Genomic DNA, 21,880 nt, shown 5'->3' on the forward strand with positions numbered 1-21,880 from the left:
ATGTGTCAACCAATTCAATCGATTATTCTCTCCAATTGTTTTAACATATGTAATGCGAAACATATGAGAATGAAGATATCAATACCTGGCAGCTCAGACATCCAAGGGGAGGATTAAAATCCGCAAAGTCTCTAATAAAGTAATAAGTGGCAAAGCGCAAGTCCCTGGATCTGGTTGATTTGACCCAGGTCGAGTAGTCCAATTTTAGCTATAGCACCTAATGGGTTATCTCCTGTCTTTTCCTTATTTGTTTTTTGTGTTTTGGACAAAAAACCCTCAAAATCGTCTCTTGTCTCCTCTAAGTTATCAAAATCACTCTGTGATTGATTGATGAAAATAGGTAAAAGATGATAATTTTGTGTTGTCAGCTAATAGATTTATTGGTTGAAATGTCCCATTTGAAAGACCCTAAATTTAAGGCTTACTCGATAAGTACTTGTGTCTCTTGTGTGACAAAGAGCCGTGCCAAGGGAAGACTTGAAGACTTGAGAGAGTGAGAGGACAATAGAATCTACTATAAAATCTACTTGTTGGAGGTTACTCTCCCAAGTCTTGATTCAATAATAAAAGATCTTCATGTCCTCTTTCTTTTATCTTTTTCTGTTTTTTTTTGTTATAATTTAACACAACTTGTAAAGTCTTAAGTTAGGTGTTAGGTGTGATTAATTGAGTAATGATCATATATTAATAGAGCAGCACAGTACCAATAGTGTTGTCCGGAAGCAATGGTTCTCTTGCAATTGAGGTTTGTAATTGTGAACAGCGGCTAGCTTAGTTGGTCGGAGATTTGTCGATTAAAGTGTTTGCTTTTCAAGAGGAGACATGGGTTTGATTTTCTTGATCACATTTGCGTCATATTAGGTACCATTTCTCTTCCCCTCCCCCTCATCTCGCTTAGGCTGAAGCCTCGATTGAGTCTTGCCATGCTTAATCTAACTTGACCCTGATTTTATATAATTATATATTAATTATTTAATTATTAAATATTACATTTAAGATTTGAGATTTGTAGAATTAATTTTAAAAATGATTGATGTTGATGACGTTTGTTTTTTTTTTTTTTCCTTTTAATATAATATTAGTAAATAAATGACAAAAAAAAATCAGCCATGATCAATCAGGGCCAATCCAGCTTTGGCAAAAATCAAGGGCAAGCAAATTTAATTAGGACCAACCAGGCTCAGCCAATCAAGCGAAGCCGGGCTGGGGCTGGGGCTCTATAGGTTGGGCCATGGTTGAGATATATAAGCTTCTTCAACTCACAAAAAAAGATGTCCACCCCAAGGATCAAGAACTCGGGTTTCGACCTAATTGAAACTAAGATTTGATCGAAACCAACCAAAATCAGGTCAAATCCTGCTACTTTTGTCCCATTCATGGAGAAACCTTGGTTGGAGGGGAACCCATCGAAACTACCGAGTTGAAGAGGTTTCTATCAAAACCAAGTCGAGATATGCCTTTCTCAGTTGAGATGAGGTATTATATAGGCCTGTTTCAAGGTGTTTCAACCGAAACATGATCGAAACTTGATTGAAACTATCGAAACTGTCCATACTGAGTATAAACCATGTAGTTTTTAAAATACTCCTCTATCTCGTCTCAAAAACCTGTGGCTTCGAGAGTTATCAACCGAGTTTTCTTTCCATGGTCCACCCACATGTGCTTCAAGTACTTAATGACTCGTCATCTTTGAGACAACTCCTTTCCCCGATCTACTTTCCCAATTAAAATAAAAAAAGTGATGTTGAATGGCTAACTGAAACTATTTAACAGTTTGTCTCATTGGATCACAATAGGTCAATTTGAACAGGTCACATAATATTCACCGGCTGTCTTAAGAATTATCTCCCTCTCGGAAATTTCTGTCAGACTCTTGTATTTATCAATTTGAATCCACTACCTATGTGGATCCTCTACCGGCGGCATGCGGCCTCACACAGGTAGGGCGTGGATCCCACCCAGGCAGGTGCTCCGACAGTGGGTTGGGCGGTCATTTCACTCCTGCCTGTGTGAGGTCACACGGTGGCCGCACAGCTACCCGGACATAGAAGATTAGAATCCGGTATTTATTAATTATTCTATATTTATTCAAATTTTTGTAAATTTTTTTTAAATATTCATAAAAACAAATTTTCATCTCCCCTTAAAAGAGATTTAAAAGTTTGTTTGTGTGGAAAACTATTAAAAAAACTGAATAAATGTATTTAAATAAATATAAAGGAAATATATGGGAGTGAGAAATTTTCCTTCGGACTGTTCTAGTTTTGTATATAGGGATGCTTTCCCCTCTACTGTCAAAGTGGTGAGCTAACAAGTTATAATTTTACTTTTTTGACCTTCATCTTATTTACAAAAACATTTAATATTTTTTTCAAAGAATATAAATCTATAATTTTATATAAGAATTGTATTAGATATTGCATTATATTATTTTTAACTTTTTAAAAACCCCTTTTTATACCTCCATTTAACATTGTACAAAATAATTTTTGAAAATAAGACAAGTGGCAAAAAAATAAAGTTACAATCTTATTTTAAGAGATTTTCCCATTACTTTATAGGTTTTTCTTAAAATTTGTAACCTCACAGTATTACCCCTTCTTTTATTCATAAAAATTATTTAATGCATGAGTTAAAAAGGGGTTAAAGGTGTTTTTTTTTAAGTTAAAAGTTGTTGAATACAGTTAGCATGTGAAATAATGGATTTGCCCTTAATGAAAAAAAAAAACTATATTAAATACTTTTGAAAATAAGACAAAAGGCATCCAATAACACACCAGCAAATTGCATCAAAAGGATCCGGCTCCTCTCTACGGAGCCCAGCGCCTAGGGAGTGCTCAGGGGGCATCCAAGGGTTGGGCTGTGTCGCACACATCTCACCACATGCCTTGGGATGTGTGCAACACAGTCCAACAGCTGAATGCCCGTGTTGGGCTCTCTGAAGAAGAGCTCAATCCGCATCAAAACAGTATCTCACGCATGGGAGGATAGGTGATGTCATTTCATGTTTAGAGGAGAGAGACAATGTATCTTTCCCTAGGAGCTTATAGAACTTTTTCTTTTTATTTATATATATTTTTTTGACGAAAAACCAAACATTAATTTAAGCTAAGAGGTTGGAATTGTACAATCCATGCACAAGGGGTTAGGGGAGACCAAGTCAACACAAGATTGAAAAAAAGAAACAACAGAGTGGTTTGTCAATTCTTTAAAAGTAATGTCAGACGTTGGATCCAATATCTTCAAAAAATAGGGCAAGACTTCATAAAACCAAGGCAAAAGGGATGGAGTTGGAAGAAATCCAGGTATCAAGCAATTAGCACACCAAACTTCTTTCAGCTGCAAACCCCTCACAGCAGTGAGATCAAGGCCATTAAGAATGGCAATCAACTCAGATTCCAAAAAATGACCAATTTTACATTTTTCGGCGGTGAGAAAACGAATTTTCCCGTGTATCAAAAAACCAAAAGCCCATCCAAGTTTACCTAGATCTTTGGACTCGAACCCTACGCAGAGCAAAACAAGAAAATCTAAAATAGATAAATCCAAACAAGGATTAGCAGAAATACAATTATTATCAACCAATACAGGGGAAACAGGATTCGTATTAAGAAGGGTGGGGGGATAAATGTTCATATCCCAGAGCCACTGATTGATCTTCTGCAGAGTCAACCTAGGATTAGGATCACCGGACCGAAATACAACACAGTTCCGAGCCTGCCAAATAAAATAACATGTAACAATAAAAACAGAAAAGAACCAGTGAAGGGAAGGCTTATCAAGCTGCCTGCGAAAGAACAGAGAGGTACATAAATGCATAATAGAGGGGGAGGCAATGAGTTCAGTCCTCAACCTCAAAGGACCAGCTACCCAGATGTGCTTAACCCAGTCACAAGAGAGGAAGATATGTCAGAGGGTCTCATGACAATTACCACAGAGAGCACAAATGGGATCGATCTAAATCCAATTCAAAATATAATCCTTAACCAAAATCCCTGCATGTAATACACGCAAGAAAAAAATTTTAAACTTAGGATGAATTTTAATTTTTCAAAAAAATTTCCACCATGTGATAAAAGTAAAATCAGTTACAGATTTGCACATAAAAGAAATAACAGTCTTAGTCTTAAAAGGGCCATCTTGAGTTATAAAAGAAATAACAGTCTTAGTCTTAAAAGGGCCATCTTGAGTTAAAGTCGACCACCAAGAGTCAGCCGTGTCGGAGCAATTGATATGTAAAATATGACGTAACAGAAAAGGAACAGTATCAACTAGAAGGGGCTTCTTCCAAGATAGGTTTGATAAGATAGATACTAATTGTGTTATTTTAATTTATTGATACTTAAACTCACATATTAATCACTGAAATTCGACAATCTAGATGGATTCATTGACTAGTACCATTCAGAGTTCATGGAAGAGTCAATTTAGTATGTCTACTTGGAGACTGGTCAGATTGTCATAAACCTACATGTCCCCCCGTGGGTTTATCCATTTGAAGCAGAGAAAGAGAGAAAGAGAGAAAGAGAGAAAGAGAGAAGTGAGAATGGAGAGGGACATTTTAATTAACAAACACCTCTCTGATGCGTTCCTTCTCACTTTTAGAGAGTAACATGTAGAGCCATCTTACTAGTATGTATGTCCCAAAGAAATGTTCAAGCTCCGTTCTATGTGAAAATGGAGAGACGCCCTTATCTCTTATGCATATTATCCCTATGTGACATAATCCAAATCCAAACCCATCTTCATGATTAGCGGTGCCCGATTTTCCATAAAAAGTGAAACTACAAGGGTGTTTTGTCATTGTTTCAAACACCAGAGATGCATCTAATTTGTTCTAATCATAAAAAGGAGAATGTTCTTTATATCGAGGGCGCAGACTGCATTAGACACATGGGATAGGCATAATAATCACCCTACTCCCTGAGTGACAGGCCCATGTGTCTGGGCGCAACCTACGCTGCAGCACAGAGAGCATGAGCCCCTTCTAAAAAGAAAGAAATGATAGCGTACAAAGAGTAAAACTAGTGGAAATGTTTAATAAATTATCCATCTAACTCCCATGGCCGTCAAAATAGTCACAAGGGTTGATAGTCTTGCATTCTTTATTAATTCCATGGCCGTGTGAGTCCGTGACGACGGAGAATCTAATAATATATCTTTATAACTATAGATGGAATTATCGATAAAACAAGCCCCACGAGTCGGCCGGCTCAATCAAAGCACAACCCACCGCCGGAATGTCCGGACTTTTTGACTTAAAACTAAAAAGAACCCGCACAACCGGAACCTGTCTCACATACATACACTTTACTACACGTCAACACGCACCTACCCAATTCTACGGACTCGGCTCCTGTCCAGGACCCTGTCCGGGCTGCATGTGCAGCGCGGGACACAATGAGGAGTGAAAAGATCGCCTTATTCGTGTTCGAGCGCTTTGCCCGAGCAAGGGTGAGGTGGTCTTTTCACGCCTCACTAAGTCTGGCACTGCACATACAGCCCGAGCAGGGTGCTGGACCGAATCCTTTTCACATTTCTATTTATTTATATTTTTTCACCAGGTTGCGCAACGCACATCTCCCCTGCACCGCCCTGACATACGTGTGAGTTAAATGATCATTGTACCCCCTAGAACCTCGAAAATAACCAGGGGTGCAATGATCATTTCACACGTGGTGTGTCTGACACGATCAGGTGGCATTCTTTCTCCTCATTTTCTTACACTACGGTGGTTCAAGAAAACGGAATCGGCAATAGAAGCGATCTCAATATATTTCAATTCCGATATAATCTGAACTGGTGATCTGATTCTGACTCTGATTCCTCATACATGCTCAGATTCTAGGGAAAAGGCTGGGCTTCCATCCAAGGTATCCACATGTGTCATCCTTTCTCTTTTTTCTTCGAGAAAGACCCCCTTGCCTTCCTGTATTCAGCCCTATGATAGCCTCATGTAAGCTAGTGGCATACATAATCCTCTCCCTAGTTTCTATTATGAATTTTTGACTAGAAATGCATAAAACCCAAAATCCACATTCATGCAGTTGTGTTAGTTCTCACATCAACAGTTTGTTTGGCCGAGTCAGCAAAGGATCTGGACTTTCTAACCATTGGATAGATGTGAAATTCTTCAGGGAAGTCGCAAGTCAAATGTGATTGTCCCTTTTAACTCGACTATCTATCTATTGTATTTTTTTTTTTCCAAAGATCATTGTTCTTCAATTAAATTAAATCTATTTAATTAAAACACTATATTTTAAAAAATCGAGAGCAGATTGGCCAAATCAGCTAATTCGGATCAGAATCAACTAAAGTTGATCTCGATTCTGGTCAATTAAGCTCAACTGATCCTCTTCCAAAAACTAGGGTTATAACATATTTGGATAAATTCTTATTGATTTCTTATCGATCATGACCAATTTCGATCTGATCTTGATTAGAATCAATAAGAACCAATCTAGATCCTAATTTTAGGTTTTTAAACCCTAATGACACATGATGGAGAGATTTTTTTTTGTTTTTTGAAGTCAAGAAATTAATGTATGATAGGTAACGATATTTTGTGCCCATCAGCCACTTCAATATGGCCAAGAAAAATAGTTAGTATGAAGATGGCTGCCCACACTGTTAGTGTAAGAAACTCTTATCTCTTTCTGAAAAAATTTTAAAAATTTGTTCAAGTGGACCTGTGGTTTGGCTCTCAATTAGTCTTACCCCGCCGACAGTCTAGATGAAACAAATCAAAGATACCCTGTCTCCATGATTTATAAATAAAACACAAAATCTGTTTGGATTTAAAAGAGGGGAAGACTTGATACATAACATACATGAACCCACACACTTTAATTTGTCTTATCTTCTTCTGACAATAATTTAGGATTTTTTAATAAAACACAAGACTTGTATCCTTGAACTCACAAGATATGCAAAGAAAAATGTTACTTAAGTCATACATCTCTTGAATGAGAAATAAATTTATATATTTTTTTTGGTTGGCCTTTTCTGTTTGTCAATGATTAACCAATTAATTTATTTTCACCAAAAAATAAAATATAAAAAGTTTACCAATTAATCTTAACTTAGGAGTTTTAGGAATGGAAATTCATGATACAATTACAATAAAGATGGTGATGATGAGGTAATAATTATTACTAGGGAGAGAGTTCTCTGTAGGGAGCGCAGGGGCCAGCCACACCCGAATGCGGCAGTCAATGAAAATGCGCCCACAAGCATCTCAGGGGGTGGGCAGGGGGTGGGGTGGTCATTTCATCCCCCCCCCCCCCTCCCCAACCCCAAAGAGAATATTTTCCCTTATTACTATTACATAGGGTAAAGTACCTCAAGACAATAATTTGTAAGAAATGAGAAAAACTAGTTCAAAGTTCTAACCAAAGTTGGTTACAATAAAGTGATGGACCTTCATTTTATATTTTTGTTTTTCAGAATGAAGGTTACAATAAATAATTTTGCCTTAAGGCTACATTTTATCACAATTTGATTCAATCTGAAAATCTTTACCCAAAAAAAAATCAATCTAAAAATTATTCTTTTTCTATTGTGCTTTTTACCTACTTTACACGAATTATGTGTTTGATTGTATAGTTTTCTATGCAAATGATATTTTAAACGGAAAATTTTCTACAAAAAAATTCATTATTTTGTATTTACATTTAACAAATACTAAAAAAATTATATTTTATATTTGGGTCATTCTAGGTATCACTATTCATAGTGAAGTATAACGCTTCACTATTTGTCACTTGGCAATACATTGGTTAGTCCATGTGACAGAGGACCACATATACATCTCATTGTCCAAATTTTAGACCAAAGTAAGCAAGAAAAGTTACTCAAACTCTTCAAAGTTTTTATCAAAATTCCATTAAATGGAGTTGAATATAAAATAAAATCTGGCATCCATTGAAATTTTAGCTACTTTCTCTACCTATTTTAAGCTGAAATTGTACCAATGAGATGCTTAATTGGTCAACCAGTGAAACATTATACTTGATTAGGTATAACAACAGAAATTTAAACAAACAGTGAAAAAAAAATCTTATTTTACATAAAAAAAAAATTTCTCTATCTTCTTACATGGAAATAAATAGAGCCGAGAGCATGAAAAAAGTAAAAAAATTATATATAACCAACAACTAAACAATATGACCACCTACTATGTTAGGAAACCAAGAAAATAAAATAAAATAAAAAACATAATAAGACAAAAACTATGATGATTTAATGATTTATTTATGTGTCTATCTCTCTCTCTTGTCAAATTCATTTTTCTTTTTTGATGATTTAATGATTTATTTATGTTTCTATCTCTCTCTCTTTCTCTCTCGCGTCAAATTCTTTTTTCTTTATTTTGAATTTTCTTTTCTTTTCTTTTCTTGGCTTCCTAGGCACGTATCAATCTTTTCTTGGCTTCCTAACATCAATTTGGATCCTCTACTGCCGAGCTGCCTGGCAAGACCGTGCTGCCAAGACATGGCGAGGTGCACAATGATCGCCTTACCCTCACTTGGGCAAGGCGCTCGGGCAGGGGTAAGCGTTCATTGCACGTCTCACCTTGTCTTGATAACACGGTCCTGCCGGGCAGCTCGATAATAGAGGATCTGGATCCTACTAACATAGCCTAAAAACTTGGGTCCAATCATTGTTCCTCCTTAGGCTATATCTAGAAGCCAAGAATTTTTTTTAAAAAAAAACCTAAACATAATATAAAAATCATGATAAGGCAATATTTTATGGATTGAGTTTCCCTCCACCCACGGACCCCATTCACCGAGGGGCGTAAGATGGGTATCAGGAGGGTATTTTGGAACATACAAAACCCTAAGAGGGGTTTGTGAACTCTAGGATGGTGGGTGAACCTTTTCTCTATGGGTGGAGAAAAACTTTGGCCATATTTGATTTATGTATTTTTTTTCTCCTAAATTTCAATTTATTTTTCTTTTAACTTTCAAACATAGCCTCACATCGGACGTGGAAGGGGTGGGCCTATAAAGATCTCTTGGTGCGTGGGTCTATTTGGAATCGACCCCAGTCCACATATTAAAATCCTCTCCAATTCTCCCATGATGCAGTTCAGGTGGAGATGTCCATAACCGGCAAGCACGACATCCGATGGTCAAAGCTCTACCACCCCATTCCACCATCCCATTTTTTTTTCTTTTTCCTCGAGCTGGGCACCATTAGATGTCATGCTGAACAAGTATCAACATCTTCACCCCAAACTCCACCGCATTGTACAACGGTAAATTGGAGAGGATTTTTTTCCAGCCCACAATCCCTCCAACGTCCCACTCCCTACCCGTGGTCTATGGTATAAAGGTCATCCTTCAAAATCCTCTCTATCCTATGCCCTACGACCTACCCAATTTTGGCAATTTCTTTGCTGTCGGCTATAGGCATTGATTGTGGTTTCACTTGGTCAAATTCTTCTGCACGTGGGTCTCTCTCTCTTTTTTTGGTTTTTGTTTGTGGGGCTTTCAAGCATAGGTGACAATTGCAAAGTGAATCAGGCATAGCTTAGGCCAGATTTGGAGTGATTTCTATTTTAATTTCAAATTGATTTTATGAAATAATCAATAAATAAATTTTTGGTCAAAAAATTGAAATTATTTTGATTATATCAATATAAAATATTTCAAGAATAAAAAAAAATATCAATTGTTAATTCAATTTTTGGGAATAAATTCACTATATTTTTTTTGGAAAGGGTGGTGGTGGTGGTAATTTTGACAAATGGATATGTAAAAATTGGTAATTTTGTCCCAATTTCACTCGGACAAGGTAGCCAATGATAATTGCGGTCTCTCTCTCTCTCTCTCTCTCTCTATACTTCGGTGAAAACCAAGGTTGTCTGAAACCCTACTAAGAGAGTGTCAGTGTGCATTCTTGGTGAACGTAATGATTGTATGAAGTTCCTTGCATTGCTCAAGTATGGAAGAGCTAAGACTGCGTGAAGCAACTACACTTTTGCGGTTCAAAAGGTAACCCATATCATTCCATTTATTTTTGTTTGGTAAAATTTGCATATGGGATTTCAAATGTTTATTTGTCACTTGGCCAATTCTATTTGTTTTGAAACTTGATATGTAAGTCAGGAGTGTTAGGGTCTAACTGTGGACAAAATTTTTGCCACAATTGACCAGTGCCACGTGGAGAGAAATATGTGTAGAATGGATACTTTACCATGCTGAGTAGAGGTCCTTTGCACTTGGCTTAATAGGTGAGAGTGCAAGGGGAAAGTTTTACTATTTCATATATTAAAAAAAAAAAAAAAGAGGGAAATTTCAACATGAGATTTGCTATAATTGCGAGGGAAATTAAAGGGAAGTGAAGTGCAAATTTTTATACCTAAAAAGAAAACTTTGGTAATTATTATCCAATATAATTGTATAAACTATTGAATAATGATTACCAAACATGGAATGGACTCAAATCTACACATATTTATTGATGATTCGGCCCGGTTTCAATTTTGCATTGATTTACAAAAACCCAAATCCGAATTCATCCAATAGGAGTTCGTTTACAATCTGGTCTAGGTTTTTGGTCTATTCCGGTCAATCCAAGCTGTTCCGGTTGGATTTGACACCCCTAGTAAACTAAAAAGCATGGTTTGTAATCTCAAGATCAGATCATTCATTCGTCCAAATCATATTGTTATCGACCATGAATATTGACTGATCCAATACCAATCCACTGGTATGACCCAAGTGTAAAAAAATAAGTAATAAAAGTCGATTTTTATTAAAAAGTAGGAGCAATTCCATCTGATCCGGATTGACTCAGGGACGGAATTTTGCTGCGACACTTGTAGCAGGAATGTTCCTGCTACAAGGCTTGCAGACTTGCAGCCAAGAAATGGGATCTTCAAGAGTATTTTAGAAAATACTAAAACTAAGAGGGTATTTATGAACCCAAAGGGGAAATGAATTATTCCATTTCCCTGTCTGTTAGCCTTGTAGCAGGAATGTTTTGCTAAATGTATAGAAGCAAATTTTTTTCCTTGACTCAAGACTATCTGAATCAGTATCGAATCAATATCAGCCAAGAGCCTGAGACCAATCCCGATCCAATTTTCAATACCTTAAACCATGGTCAAGAATGTATTAGATTAGTATTTGGATGTTTTCGATGAGCTCATCTCTGGAGGAGGGTCAGTAGGAGAGAGCAAAAGTTGAGAATTGAGATGAAGTATGAGTAGAGATGACAAAGGGTGGGTTTTGGTGTAACGGTAAGGTGCTCCATTGTGATCAAGTGGCTAGGATTCGAGTCTGAAAACAGTCTCTCGGCGAAAGCAAGGGGTTAGGCTGCGATCATTATGATCCTCCTCAATCTTGTAGTAGTTGCACCTCGTGCACTGGCTACGTTTTTTTTTTTTTTTTTTAAATGAATAGAGACAAGCAAATCAGAGGATCAGACACGCATGGTGCGACCTGCAACTCCAGTGTTTGGCATTAGCTTTTTCTTCCATTTGGACTAAAGATATTGGTTTCCAGTTTTAACCTTGGATCACGTAAGTGTTTTTTTGCTCTTACGCGTGATTTTTTTAGCTTTGACAAACGCAATTCTCTTTCCCTATAAACAATTGTTGGATTCACATTTTCGTAAAAGCAACTTTTATTTTGTTATGAATTAAGAAAGAAAAGCTTTCTTGAAAGTTTCAATCGTTGTTGTCGACTGTGGGTCACCATAGGCCATAGCTTTTGCTATACGAACTTTTCTATTTTAATCTGTACTCTCTCTCTCTTTAGATATATCCAAATACTACTTTTTACTGTAGAGACACTTCAGTTTAATAAGACATTTCCACCCAAAAAACCAAAAAAAAAAAATCTTTAGTTTTGCTTGCTTGATTTGTTTAAATCTATCACAACTTTTCCACTGATGTTCAACAGTTGGTTCAACTTTTTTTTTCTTTTCTAAATATTATAGTTGCACCTTAAAGCTAATTAAAGGGCTTCTTACTTTTGCAGAACTGTGGTTTCGAGGCCCTTCTTTTGAAGAAGGAAGATTTTTTAGAAAACTGTCAGTTTTGTTGTACGTTTGGATCTTTGTGTCTTCTTCTTCTTCTTTGAATTGTTTTCACAGATTCAAATGACCCATTTGAATTCAGAACAAGAAAAGAGTCTTTTTTCTGTTTACTAAACAGTAGAACAAAGTGATTCCAATTTATAAAACTATCTCTGCAACTGATCTGAGTGAATAGTAGTAGTAGTTCTATAAGATCAGTGAACAAAGGCTCTTACTCTGTTTTCTAAAATTTGAACTGGGCCATTCTATAATCTAATCTACAATCTACCCCCATCAAACAGAACAGGAACCAAAATTGAATCGTTAAAGTCTTAAGCTTTAAACAGTAAAATCAAGATCTGTTTTTTTTTTTTGGCTTGGTTGACCTGAATGATGAAATTAACTCAATTGCCAACTCAATTCGATGGATTGAAACAGAACTGAAACAAAACCTTCTCATAGTACTAAAAGTCTAGAACTTATTATTGATATTTATAATCAGAATTATACATCTTCATAAGAAATTTTTTACAAGCGAGTGTAAGTCAGATCAAACCAGATTTGCTCAAACACTTTCACAATAATGTCATGATACTCGTTGGAATTCAAAGAAAGGTAACAGGCAAGAAGCTCTTCCAAGTCCTTAGATGCTCTGAGATTGTTCTCCACGATCATATCCATCATTGATTCTCTAAAATCCCTTTGTGGGTCAAACGAAGATTTCACAATTGCAAAGCTATCCGAAATGCTCTTCCTCCTTGGTCTCGAATTCGTAGCAGAAGCAGATATCTTCCGATTATAAGCTTGAATCTTCTTACTCGCTATTCTCGGAGAATTCGCTCTGAGTTTCACACCTGGAGAAGAAGATGTCAAAGATCTTCGAACAGGGATCGGAATAGGCTTCTGTTCTCTGACTGTCTTGACACTTTCCTCCCTCACAACCTTCACAGAGAGAGACCCGCCATGAGAAGTATTTGCAGTTCTCTGCTCTAATTTAGCAGAATTTCTTCTAAATTTAGCGGGTTTCTCTGTTTTTTTGCTGTCTTTCTTCTTGTGATCACTGATCATGTCAGTAAAATTAGCAGGTTTTGTAAGAATTGGGCGGAGTTGAAGCTTGGAGATGGAATCAAACCCATCAAACTTATCCAATTTCCTAGATGGAGACTTCTTCTGATGATGATCCATGTCGATGATGATATCAGTAGCAGAAGAACTGACCGTACAACTACAGGAGCTAGACCAAGAGCCTAAACTGTCAAATGGGTCAGGAGCAGTAACGAGTTGGGAGTCAGGATCAGTGGAGCTCTCAGGTGGGGAAAGTGAAACAGAGTTATCTGGGCTGGAATCAGGGCGAGTCCAGACAGAGTCAAGGGTGGCTCTGCAATTGCAACCAGCAGAAACAGAGGAAGAAGAAGTGACAAGCATAGAAGAAGACCTGATGGTTCTGCGTTTGGTTCTCCTTCTAGTGGTGAGAGAAGAAGATCTTCTAGGTGGGTCAGCTGGGAAATAGGTATCAGAAGCTTTTGGGTTTAATGGTGAATTGTTGAATTTTTCTGGTTGGATGGATTGTGAAGGGAAGTAGTAAGAGTTTCTTGGGCGAGAGAGGCGTGTGTGGTTCTGTGGTGAAGTTGCTGTAAAGGGTTGTTGTTGTTGTTGTTTCTTAACTGTGAGAAGAGGGTGGTGGTTGCTGTTGTTGTTATGGTGCTGGGTTCTTCTCCTACCCATGTCCCTGAGCTTGTAAAACCAGGCATTTGGCATCATATCTGATAACCTAAACCTGTAATTACCCATCAATGCTGCTCAAACCTTTCTTCCTTTCTCTCTTTTTCTTTCTCAAATCTTTCCTTTGAGTGGGAGTTTATGTATTTGTCTCTGTGGGGTGGCAAAGATAAATTATAAATAGAGAGAGAGAAGGGAAGAAAGAGACCTAAGAGTGTGTTTGGATGTTGAAGGATGTTGAAGGTGAGAGATGGGGTCCAGGAAAAGACAAAAGAAACGGAACGAAAAGTTAGTAATGAAAGCAAATGGAACGGAGAGAAGAAGGTTTGGGGGTCACTCATAATAATGCCCAACACAGATCTTCTACGGTGCGTTGCCTTGTCCTGCCTGCTGCACGGACACAGGGCTGCGTGTAATGACCACTTTACCCTCATTCGTGTAAGGTGTTTGGGTAGGGGTAAGATGGTCAATACACACTACCTTGTATCTACGTAGCACAGCAGAACGGGCAACCTGCGCCGTAGAAGATTTGGATCCAGCAAAAGGGGAAGTTTGGTTTTGATTGGTTGGTTGGTCGGACCTCTCTATCATGAATTAGGTTTTTTGTTTTTTTGTTTAATTTTCATGAAAAGTGTATTTTGCAGTAATTTTCAGTAAACTGTTTGTCGAGGAGGAGGAGCTGTTTTGTTGCTAAGAAATTTGATTATGATATTCTCTATGCTTTTCAAAGCTGTCTCATTTGGGCCCGTGATATATTATGCCAAATGGTCCTTATTAATAGAGAATCCACCGACTAAATTCCACCAATATGGCTGAAAAAGGAAGTCTATTTATTAGAGGACTAGAGTATTCCTGAGCTGAGTTCCTCTGCTTGCTTGTAGGTTCACTTTCAACCTGTATGGGTTCTTGAAAACGAATCCTAAGAAAAGAATGGAAACCACAAACAATAATCACACAATAAATATGAGGATTTACGTGGTTTGTTAATAAGATTGTCTATTTTGTTACGGAGAAAGAACCTTCGTTACATATTTATAATGAAATTCTATTCAGAAATTTTACCAAAACACCCATATAGAAAGAATCCTCGAGGCATATGACCTCTTAACGGTCCTTCAAAATCAACCCACAAACGAAGCAATCGAATACAAGACATCGTACCCCCAACATGGGTTAGGTTCTAATGATGGGTATTATGGATGCAAAAGGAATAGGTGTTGGCACTTGACACGTACATGTCAAAATTCAACTCAATTTTCCTTCGCTCATGGTAAAAAGAGAATCTCTTTGATCACACGGTTTGACTAGGGTAGCAATAGGGTCGGGTTGGGCAGGACCTTTCAAAAACCCAGTCCAACCCTAAGTCCCCCTAACTGGACTCTGGCCCAACCCGACCCTGTTTTGGCTGGTCTGGTTAGTATAAATACCAAACTTTAATCCTTGGCTTAGATACTCAAGTGCTCCCACTTCCCACAATCTAAAGTTGCTTTTTAATTAGATTACTAATCAAACCAATAGAAGGTCTCACTGGGGACCAGAAACATATATCATGAATGCTACACGTGTGGTGGGTCGCCATGATTTTGTCTTGAAAGATTTGATGTTAAATTAAAAAAAAAAAAAATCATATTTTGATAGTGATGTACAAGAGTATTCTGTAGATATATATGTATATAACATACTACCCAAGTAGCCAGAGAACAAAGAGACGTGTTAATGGTAGGGATGTAAAGATTTGGTTTCAATAGTGCTATATTCGCATTTGCATTCGATTAGTTTCGAGACGGATTTGGATAGTGCTAAACGAACATGGACACGGGTATGGATCGGATATTCTATCTGTTTACATGTAAATATAGTTTTCTGGATAATTATAACATATTCGTATCTGCATCCGTTTAGCTTTCGGACGGATTCGGATAATGCTAAACAGATACGGACACGGATATGGAATGGATTTTGACTATTCATTTACACCCCTAATTAATGGTATTTAATACCCAAATGGTTGCATAAAATTGAAAGTGAAAAGGATATTTGAACTGATTTATGATCCATATATAGAATAGCACAAAAGACAATATTGAAACATTTGATTGTTGCAGGCATTGATATATAATTAGCTTATGAACTATATATATCTCAAAAGAGGACCACATAGATAGGCCAAACCAGTGGAACTAAAGATGAATAATATGCATGTTTGGGGCAAAAGAATAAGTAAGAAAACACTAACCCTTGAAGTGCCTAGAAGGATTGAATGATTGTGGTCTCTGTTGTTCTTGATTAGGAACAATGGAGGGAGGTTAATGACCTTAGTAAAGTAATCTTTTTTGTCTAATGAAAAATTAATAATACAGTTAAGAGTTGAAGTAGGGAGGCAAAGACTCATTGTTTTAAGAATCGGGATCAGTTTGGCTGGATCGAGTGAATTGTCCGGCTGATCTGAATTGATCGATATATATTGGATTTCTAGGGTTAGGACATGTTTTGGTCGAAGAATATATCTACATTGTTTCCATGGTAAACAAAATTTTGCCTTTCCTTTAAGGTATACTGGGTAACCCTTGAGGCCATAGAAATGATAGAAAGATCATTCTTAACATAAAAAGAAATATTTCAACATCAAACAAGTTAGTGCTCTTCAAAAGGAGAGGGATGAGAGGCCACGACCATGCTGTTTAAGTTAGAATTGACAAGAAGAAAGTCGAGAATCGCCTTGTTGGTGCATCAAACTTCTTTCACCAAACTAATAGTACACCCTTGCTATCATGTGATATACTTTGTAAAAAGTACATTATTAGGAAGCCCAATTACCCTTCTATTTTTGGGCGAGACTTAGATAAAGTAATTTATTCCTTCTAGAGTTTAGTTAATGGTGGAAGACCTGGGCCCAAAATGGGTCAGTACTGGCTTTTCTTTTTGGGCCAAAATAACAGGTCGACCCCACACCCAATAACTATTTGGTTGGGCTAAAGCTTACTCTTATTAGTTCAAATGTAAATCAGCCAATGGGTGGCAAAGTTTATGGATAAATTTGGGTCTGGGTAGTGGTACTTGTCTTGGTCAAGTCTGTTTGTGTCCAACCTAGTGACTTTTTTTTCATTCCTTTTTTTTTTTTTTTTTGGGGGGGGGGGTGTATATGAAAATATTATGTCCAACATATATAGGTGTTAAGAATAATTAAGAGTGTACATAATGCTAAAATACATAATTTTCAAGATTTGGTTTCAAGTTTAGTGATTAAATTACAGAAAATCCTTGCTTCATTTAATGAAGAAAAAAAATCCATAAAAGAGAAAACAACTAAAGACTTCACTAGTTTAATTAGAAAGCCACCTTGGAAGTTATATTTTCCCAAGAGTAGCTAAAGTAAGAGCAACCCTAATATTTGTTCTACCCACAAAACACGATGGAACATTGTTGAAAGATTGCTTGACAGATTAACATCACACAAAAATAAAGTTTTCAATCTCTACTCTCTAGTCCTTAATCTTGAATTCTATATAGCTTATTGCAACAAATCTCGCTATAATTTAATATAAGCATGTTTGTGTGAGAGTAGTACTAGGATGAATGGCCTTTTAGGAATTCACATGTTCCACTATCACATGTTCCACTAATATAGAGAAGGTTGAATGGAACAAAAAATGAAAATAGTAATTTTTAGTAAAATACTGCCAAGAGAGAGAGAGAGAGAGAGAGAGAGAGCGCGTGTTTTGCATTACATCAAAACATAAAAATAATTTGAGTTTTGATTGAAAATCATTGGTTTTACTTATTTGTTGTCAGGGAAAAAAGCTTGTCATGACGTTATTGTGTAAATTCTTGTGCACGCTGTCTTACATCTTATCCGTGGATTCACACTCATTTTTCTCATTAACTTATTAGACGATATATATGATTTATCATCCCCTCATTGATGGGATATTACAATCTAATATCGTAGCAGCGACTTCTCCCTTGCTTTGTTATTTTCACCCTAGCACCTTCACATTCACCTAATTTTCTTAAAATCTCACAATAAAATTGTGTGTGCGAGAGAGAGAGAGAGAGAGAGAAGAGAGAGAGAGAGAGAGAGAGAGAGAGAGAGAGAGAGAGAGAGAGAGAGAGAGGAAACTTTGCATTATATCCAAGCGAAAAAACTTGAGTTTTGACTTGAAATCTATGGTTTAATTTTACTTTTTGTTATATTCACTCACTCACTAACCTTCACTAATCACTTAAATTTATTGAATTTTTCATAATAAAAATTTCAAGTGACAGTTTCCCTTCTCTCATGATAAGTGGAGAATCCCTTGTCTAAGGGTTTAGGTATCTTAGGATAGGTACCAAGAATAGTGGGAAGAGCATTTTAGACTTCGTATAGTATAAAGCAGAGTAATAATGATTCTATATGGATAAATAAACCCTACTCCACTAGTCTAGGAAAACGTCTCCAAATTTTAATTTCACTTCACTCAATCCTAAACAAAACCTATTAAGTGATTAGGCAAGGATAGTTATTAACTAACGCAACTAGGTTGAAACTAGTAGAATAAAACCTAGCCCCCAGAGATTTCAAGTTCAAGACCTCTTGTTCCTCGTCTAGTCTAAAATCCCTACCCCCAACCCCCAACCAAATAAATAATAAAAACCCCAAATATTAATCTATTAAAAGAACCTTGTCAATGCAGCTTTGTTAGCAATTGAAAACACATGTGAAAGCTATGGGGATTAACCAATGGCTGGAAGGGTGTCCACGAGTTCGAAGTATAGTCTTTCACTTGCCAATCCAGCCTTCCAAGATAAGGATCTTTCAAAGCTTGGGGACCAAATTGATTGCCTTTCTAACACTGTCAGCAGTTATCAATTTACACGTGCGGCCCATGAAAATTTTGTCAAAGATAATGTTTTTACAGAATCAGATCTACTAAGCTTTTGTTGAGTGCTTGGAAAACGAACACATTCATTCAAATTTTTTTTTGTTTCTATCGTTTTCCTTTTCATTTTCGGTACTGTCTATATCCATATTGGAGACCATATCAAACAAATTGTCATGAGGGATCTATATATAATTATATATGTCGGTTGCATGTATTGGCATCTTTCATGTCAAGTCAATGCACGTATGGAAAAGAATGTCTCACGATTTATTAGATAGATAATGAGTGTGGGTCTTGTTTCGATTCGAAAGGAATTCCATCTACGACGGTGTTATTAATCTTTCTTTTAATGCAGTGATTTATCATATTTGATAGGAGTAAAATAAAAGAGATGAGCTACATCCTCCGATACATATCATTAGATTCGGGCTTTCATTGCTTTTGATGTGTGTTATAAAGCCCTCATTCTTCTCTCTCCTTATAGAGATACTTTGAGGATCTGATTCATTGGTTTTTTCTTCATCTACCGATGCATAACCTCATTATGCACTTTTATGAGGCATTTTCGTAGTTGTTATTAGTATTTCTAGTCCCGTAGTGTAATGTCACTTTTTTCATTATGGTAATTATATAAGTCAAGTTTGTTCCAACTTCAAAAGGTGATTAATAGCTTAGCTGACTCCCTCGCTATAGGAGGGCACTGTTTGTGACGTGTACAACAATATGGCCCAACTCCGATCCATGGATTTAGGAGTTGTATTATCCTCCTATTATGTGTTTCCCATGACGTCTTCCATGAATAAAATCTTCAAAAAAAAATAAAATTATACAAGTGAGATTTTATGGAGATATTATCATAATTGTGCTCACTATTATTGGTCCAATGATGCTATATTAGAGATAATGACATTTTCCTAGACATGTGTGAAAATGACATTTTAATAAGTATCACTTAGTGTTGAAAGTGAGTGAAAATGATATTTTAGTAAGTATCAATTAGTGTTGGAATTAATTCCGTTAAAGTATCTGCCAAACGCCATATTTTTTTCTTTTTCTTACTCTTTGTGAGTAGAATTAGAAAAATGCTAGTACTTATGGATCCAAAGTTTTCTGAGAATAGAATTGTTACCAAACACAGCCAACAAAACCTAATTGAATTGAGCTTTATCAAGTACAGCCCAAGCTTGTTTCCAGACGCTATATGAGAGTTCATTTAGACACTTGGTGGGTTATTATAGGCCAGACACATTACATGGGCTGCAGGGTTGCTTGAACCAACCAATAGTAGAGGGCCTCGAGGCTGATGTGATGAAGCCTGGCTTGTCCTGCCTCGAGTTCGGCCCAAGCCCAAGTAAAAATTTAGTTTTGAGTTATCTTGGGTTGGGTACAGACAGATTTCTCTGGTTTAAAAGCCTTTAGACTTACTTGTGGACATTGGGCAGGCTAGGCAGGCTAGAGTGATGCCTTAGGCATCCAAGCGTAAGCCCAATCTCTAATAAATAAGACCCCTTCTCGAGCCCAACCCACTTTAGGGTGTAGTTTAGAGATGTCAATGGATATTCGAAAATTCGTATTTGATCCGCGTTCGTATCCGTTTAGGAGAATTTGAATCCATCCAAAACTAATCGGATACGGATATGATAATCCCCCCTATCCGACCGATTATTATTTGATTTGCTTAGCAATCTGACGGTAATAAAATATCTAAAATATATCTTTGTGTCCATCTATCCTTATAAGTAACCTTATTGGATTTTGTTGTCTAATTTTTATAATTTTATAAGTTAAGATAATGTGATTCTTTTTTTATATTTTCTATTGGTTTATATATATTGTTTTATGCAATGTGATACATGGAATCACATATCTATATGAGAAAATCAAAGACTAAGAAGAGAAGAAGAATGGGTAGTTGTTTAACTCTCAAGTCTCAACCCTAACCCTCATCATAAAAATGGTAAAGATGTCAACGGATAGTCGAAAATTCGTATTCGATCCGCGTTCATATCCATTTAGCAGAATCTGTATTCAAAAAATTACTATCCAGAAACTATCTAAATCTGTCCGAAAACCGATAGGATATTATCCGAATCTGTCCGAATATAAACGGATACAAATATGATAATGCCACTATCCAACTGAATTCGATCCATTTACATCTCTAGTGTGGTCATGTAGAAAAACTCAAAAGAAAGAAAAAAAACTCAAGCCCATAGCTATGCTTGGGGTTTTCTCCGGTTGGGTTTTGGTTGGACCGGTCTTGAGCGGTTTAATAGATTTAAGGAATCAACACATTGGAGGCTATTGGCATCAAAATATATGAATATTGATAGGAATCACATTTTTTCTTTCCCCACAATTTATCTTATAAAGAAGGGTTTTCTTCTCCATCACTATGCCTAGTGAAGTATAATGCTTCACTATTTGCCACATGGCAATACATGAGTTAGTCCATGTACTAGAGAACCAGGCAAACATCTTATTTGTTCAATTCCTGCTTAAAATGAGTACAGGAAGTAGCCTTTTCACGCTTTCTGAGATATGAAGGAGATAGCGTATTTTAGAAAAGGAGAGGGAAGGGTTTTCTATCACATATACTAACTCATACACTGCCAAGTGGCAAATAGTGAAGCATTATACTTCACTAGGTATTATGACGCCTAGAAGGACCCTATAAAGAATCATTATGCTCTTTTCATGTAAGATATAGTATATGATGAAAAAAAGTTCCTAGCAAACTGGCTAGTTGCTAAGAGAGGAATCATGTCCATAGCCCAGCCCAAAGTAGGATCTGAGCTTACCCCCAGCGCAGCACGGCTTCGGGTTTATTTTTCATATAAGGCCCAACCCCAGGCCCAAAATATTAGCCCATACTTTGAGGGCTTTATTGGTTGGGCTCAGGCTGGTTCAGTTAGTCAGGAATAAGATTTTATGTGCATAAATTTTAGGTACCAATGCCTAATCTATTATTCCCTCATATCATTCTTCAAAGCTAGTAATGATATATTGAATTATCTTGTATAGATTAGCTATTAATTTGGTTTAATTTTGCGAAATTAATGGCAGCCACCAAAACAAAATCTACAAGATTTAGGTTCTCTTGAATATAGATAGGTCCAATGAATATAAGATGAGTAATAAAGCCCAAACCAAGGAATCTAAAGATTATGATCTCAACCCAAGCCCAACCAGAACACCAAATGCCTGGTCACTCTCAAAGTACATTTTTTAGGCTCACCTCCGTTGGAACCTTAGAGGTATAAGTT

At 36.7% G+C, this 21,880-nt stretch overlaps 1 protein-coding gene across 1 annotated transcript; it reads right to left on the reverse strand.

Annotated features, from left to right (window-relative positions):
- Window positions 1–12,491: 12,491 nt before the first annotated feature.
- LOC122672917 (transcription repressor OFP4-like) lies at window positions 12,492–13,888 on the reverse strand. Its single transcript, XM_043870423.1, has one exon. It carries the CDS (start codon window positions 13,819–13,821, stop codon window positions 12,559–12,561), a length of 1,263 nt encoding a protein of 420 aa, XP_043726358.1. The 5' UTR covers window positions 13,822–13,888; the 3' UTR covers window positions 12,492–12,558.
- Between the last annotated feature and the right edge of the window lie 7,992 nt (window positions 13,889–21,880).

Source organism: Telopea speciosissima, chromosome 8 (assembly GCF_018873765.1).
Source record: "Telopea speciosissima isolate NSW1024214 ecotype Mountain lineage chromosome 8, Tspe_v1, whole genome shotgun sequence".
Taxonomy (NCBI): domain Eukaryota; kingdom Viridiplantae; phylum Streptophyta; class Magnoliopsida; order Proteales; family Proteaceae; genus Telopea; species Telopea speciosissima.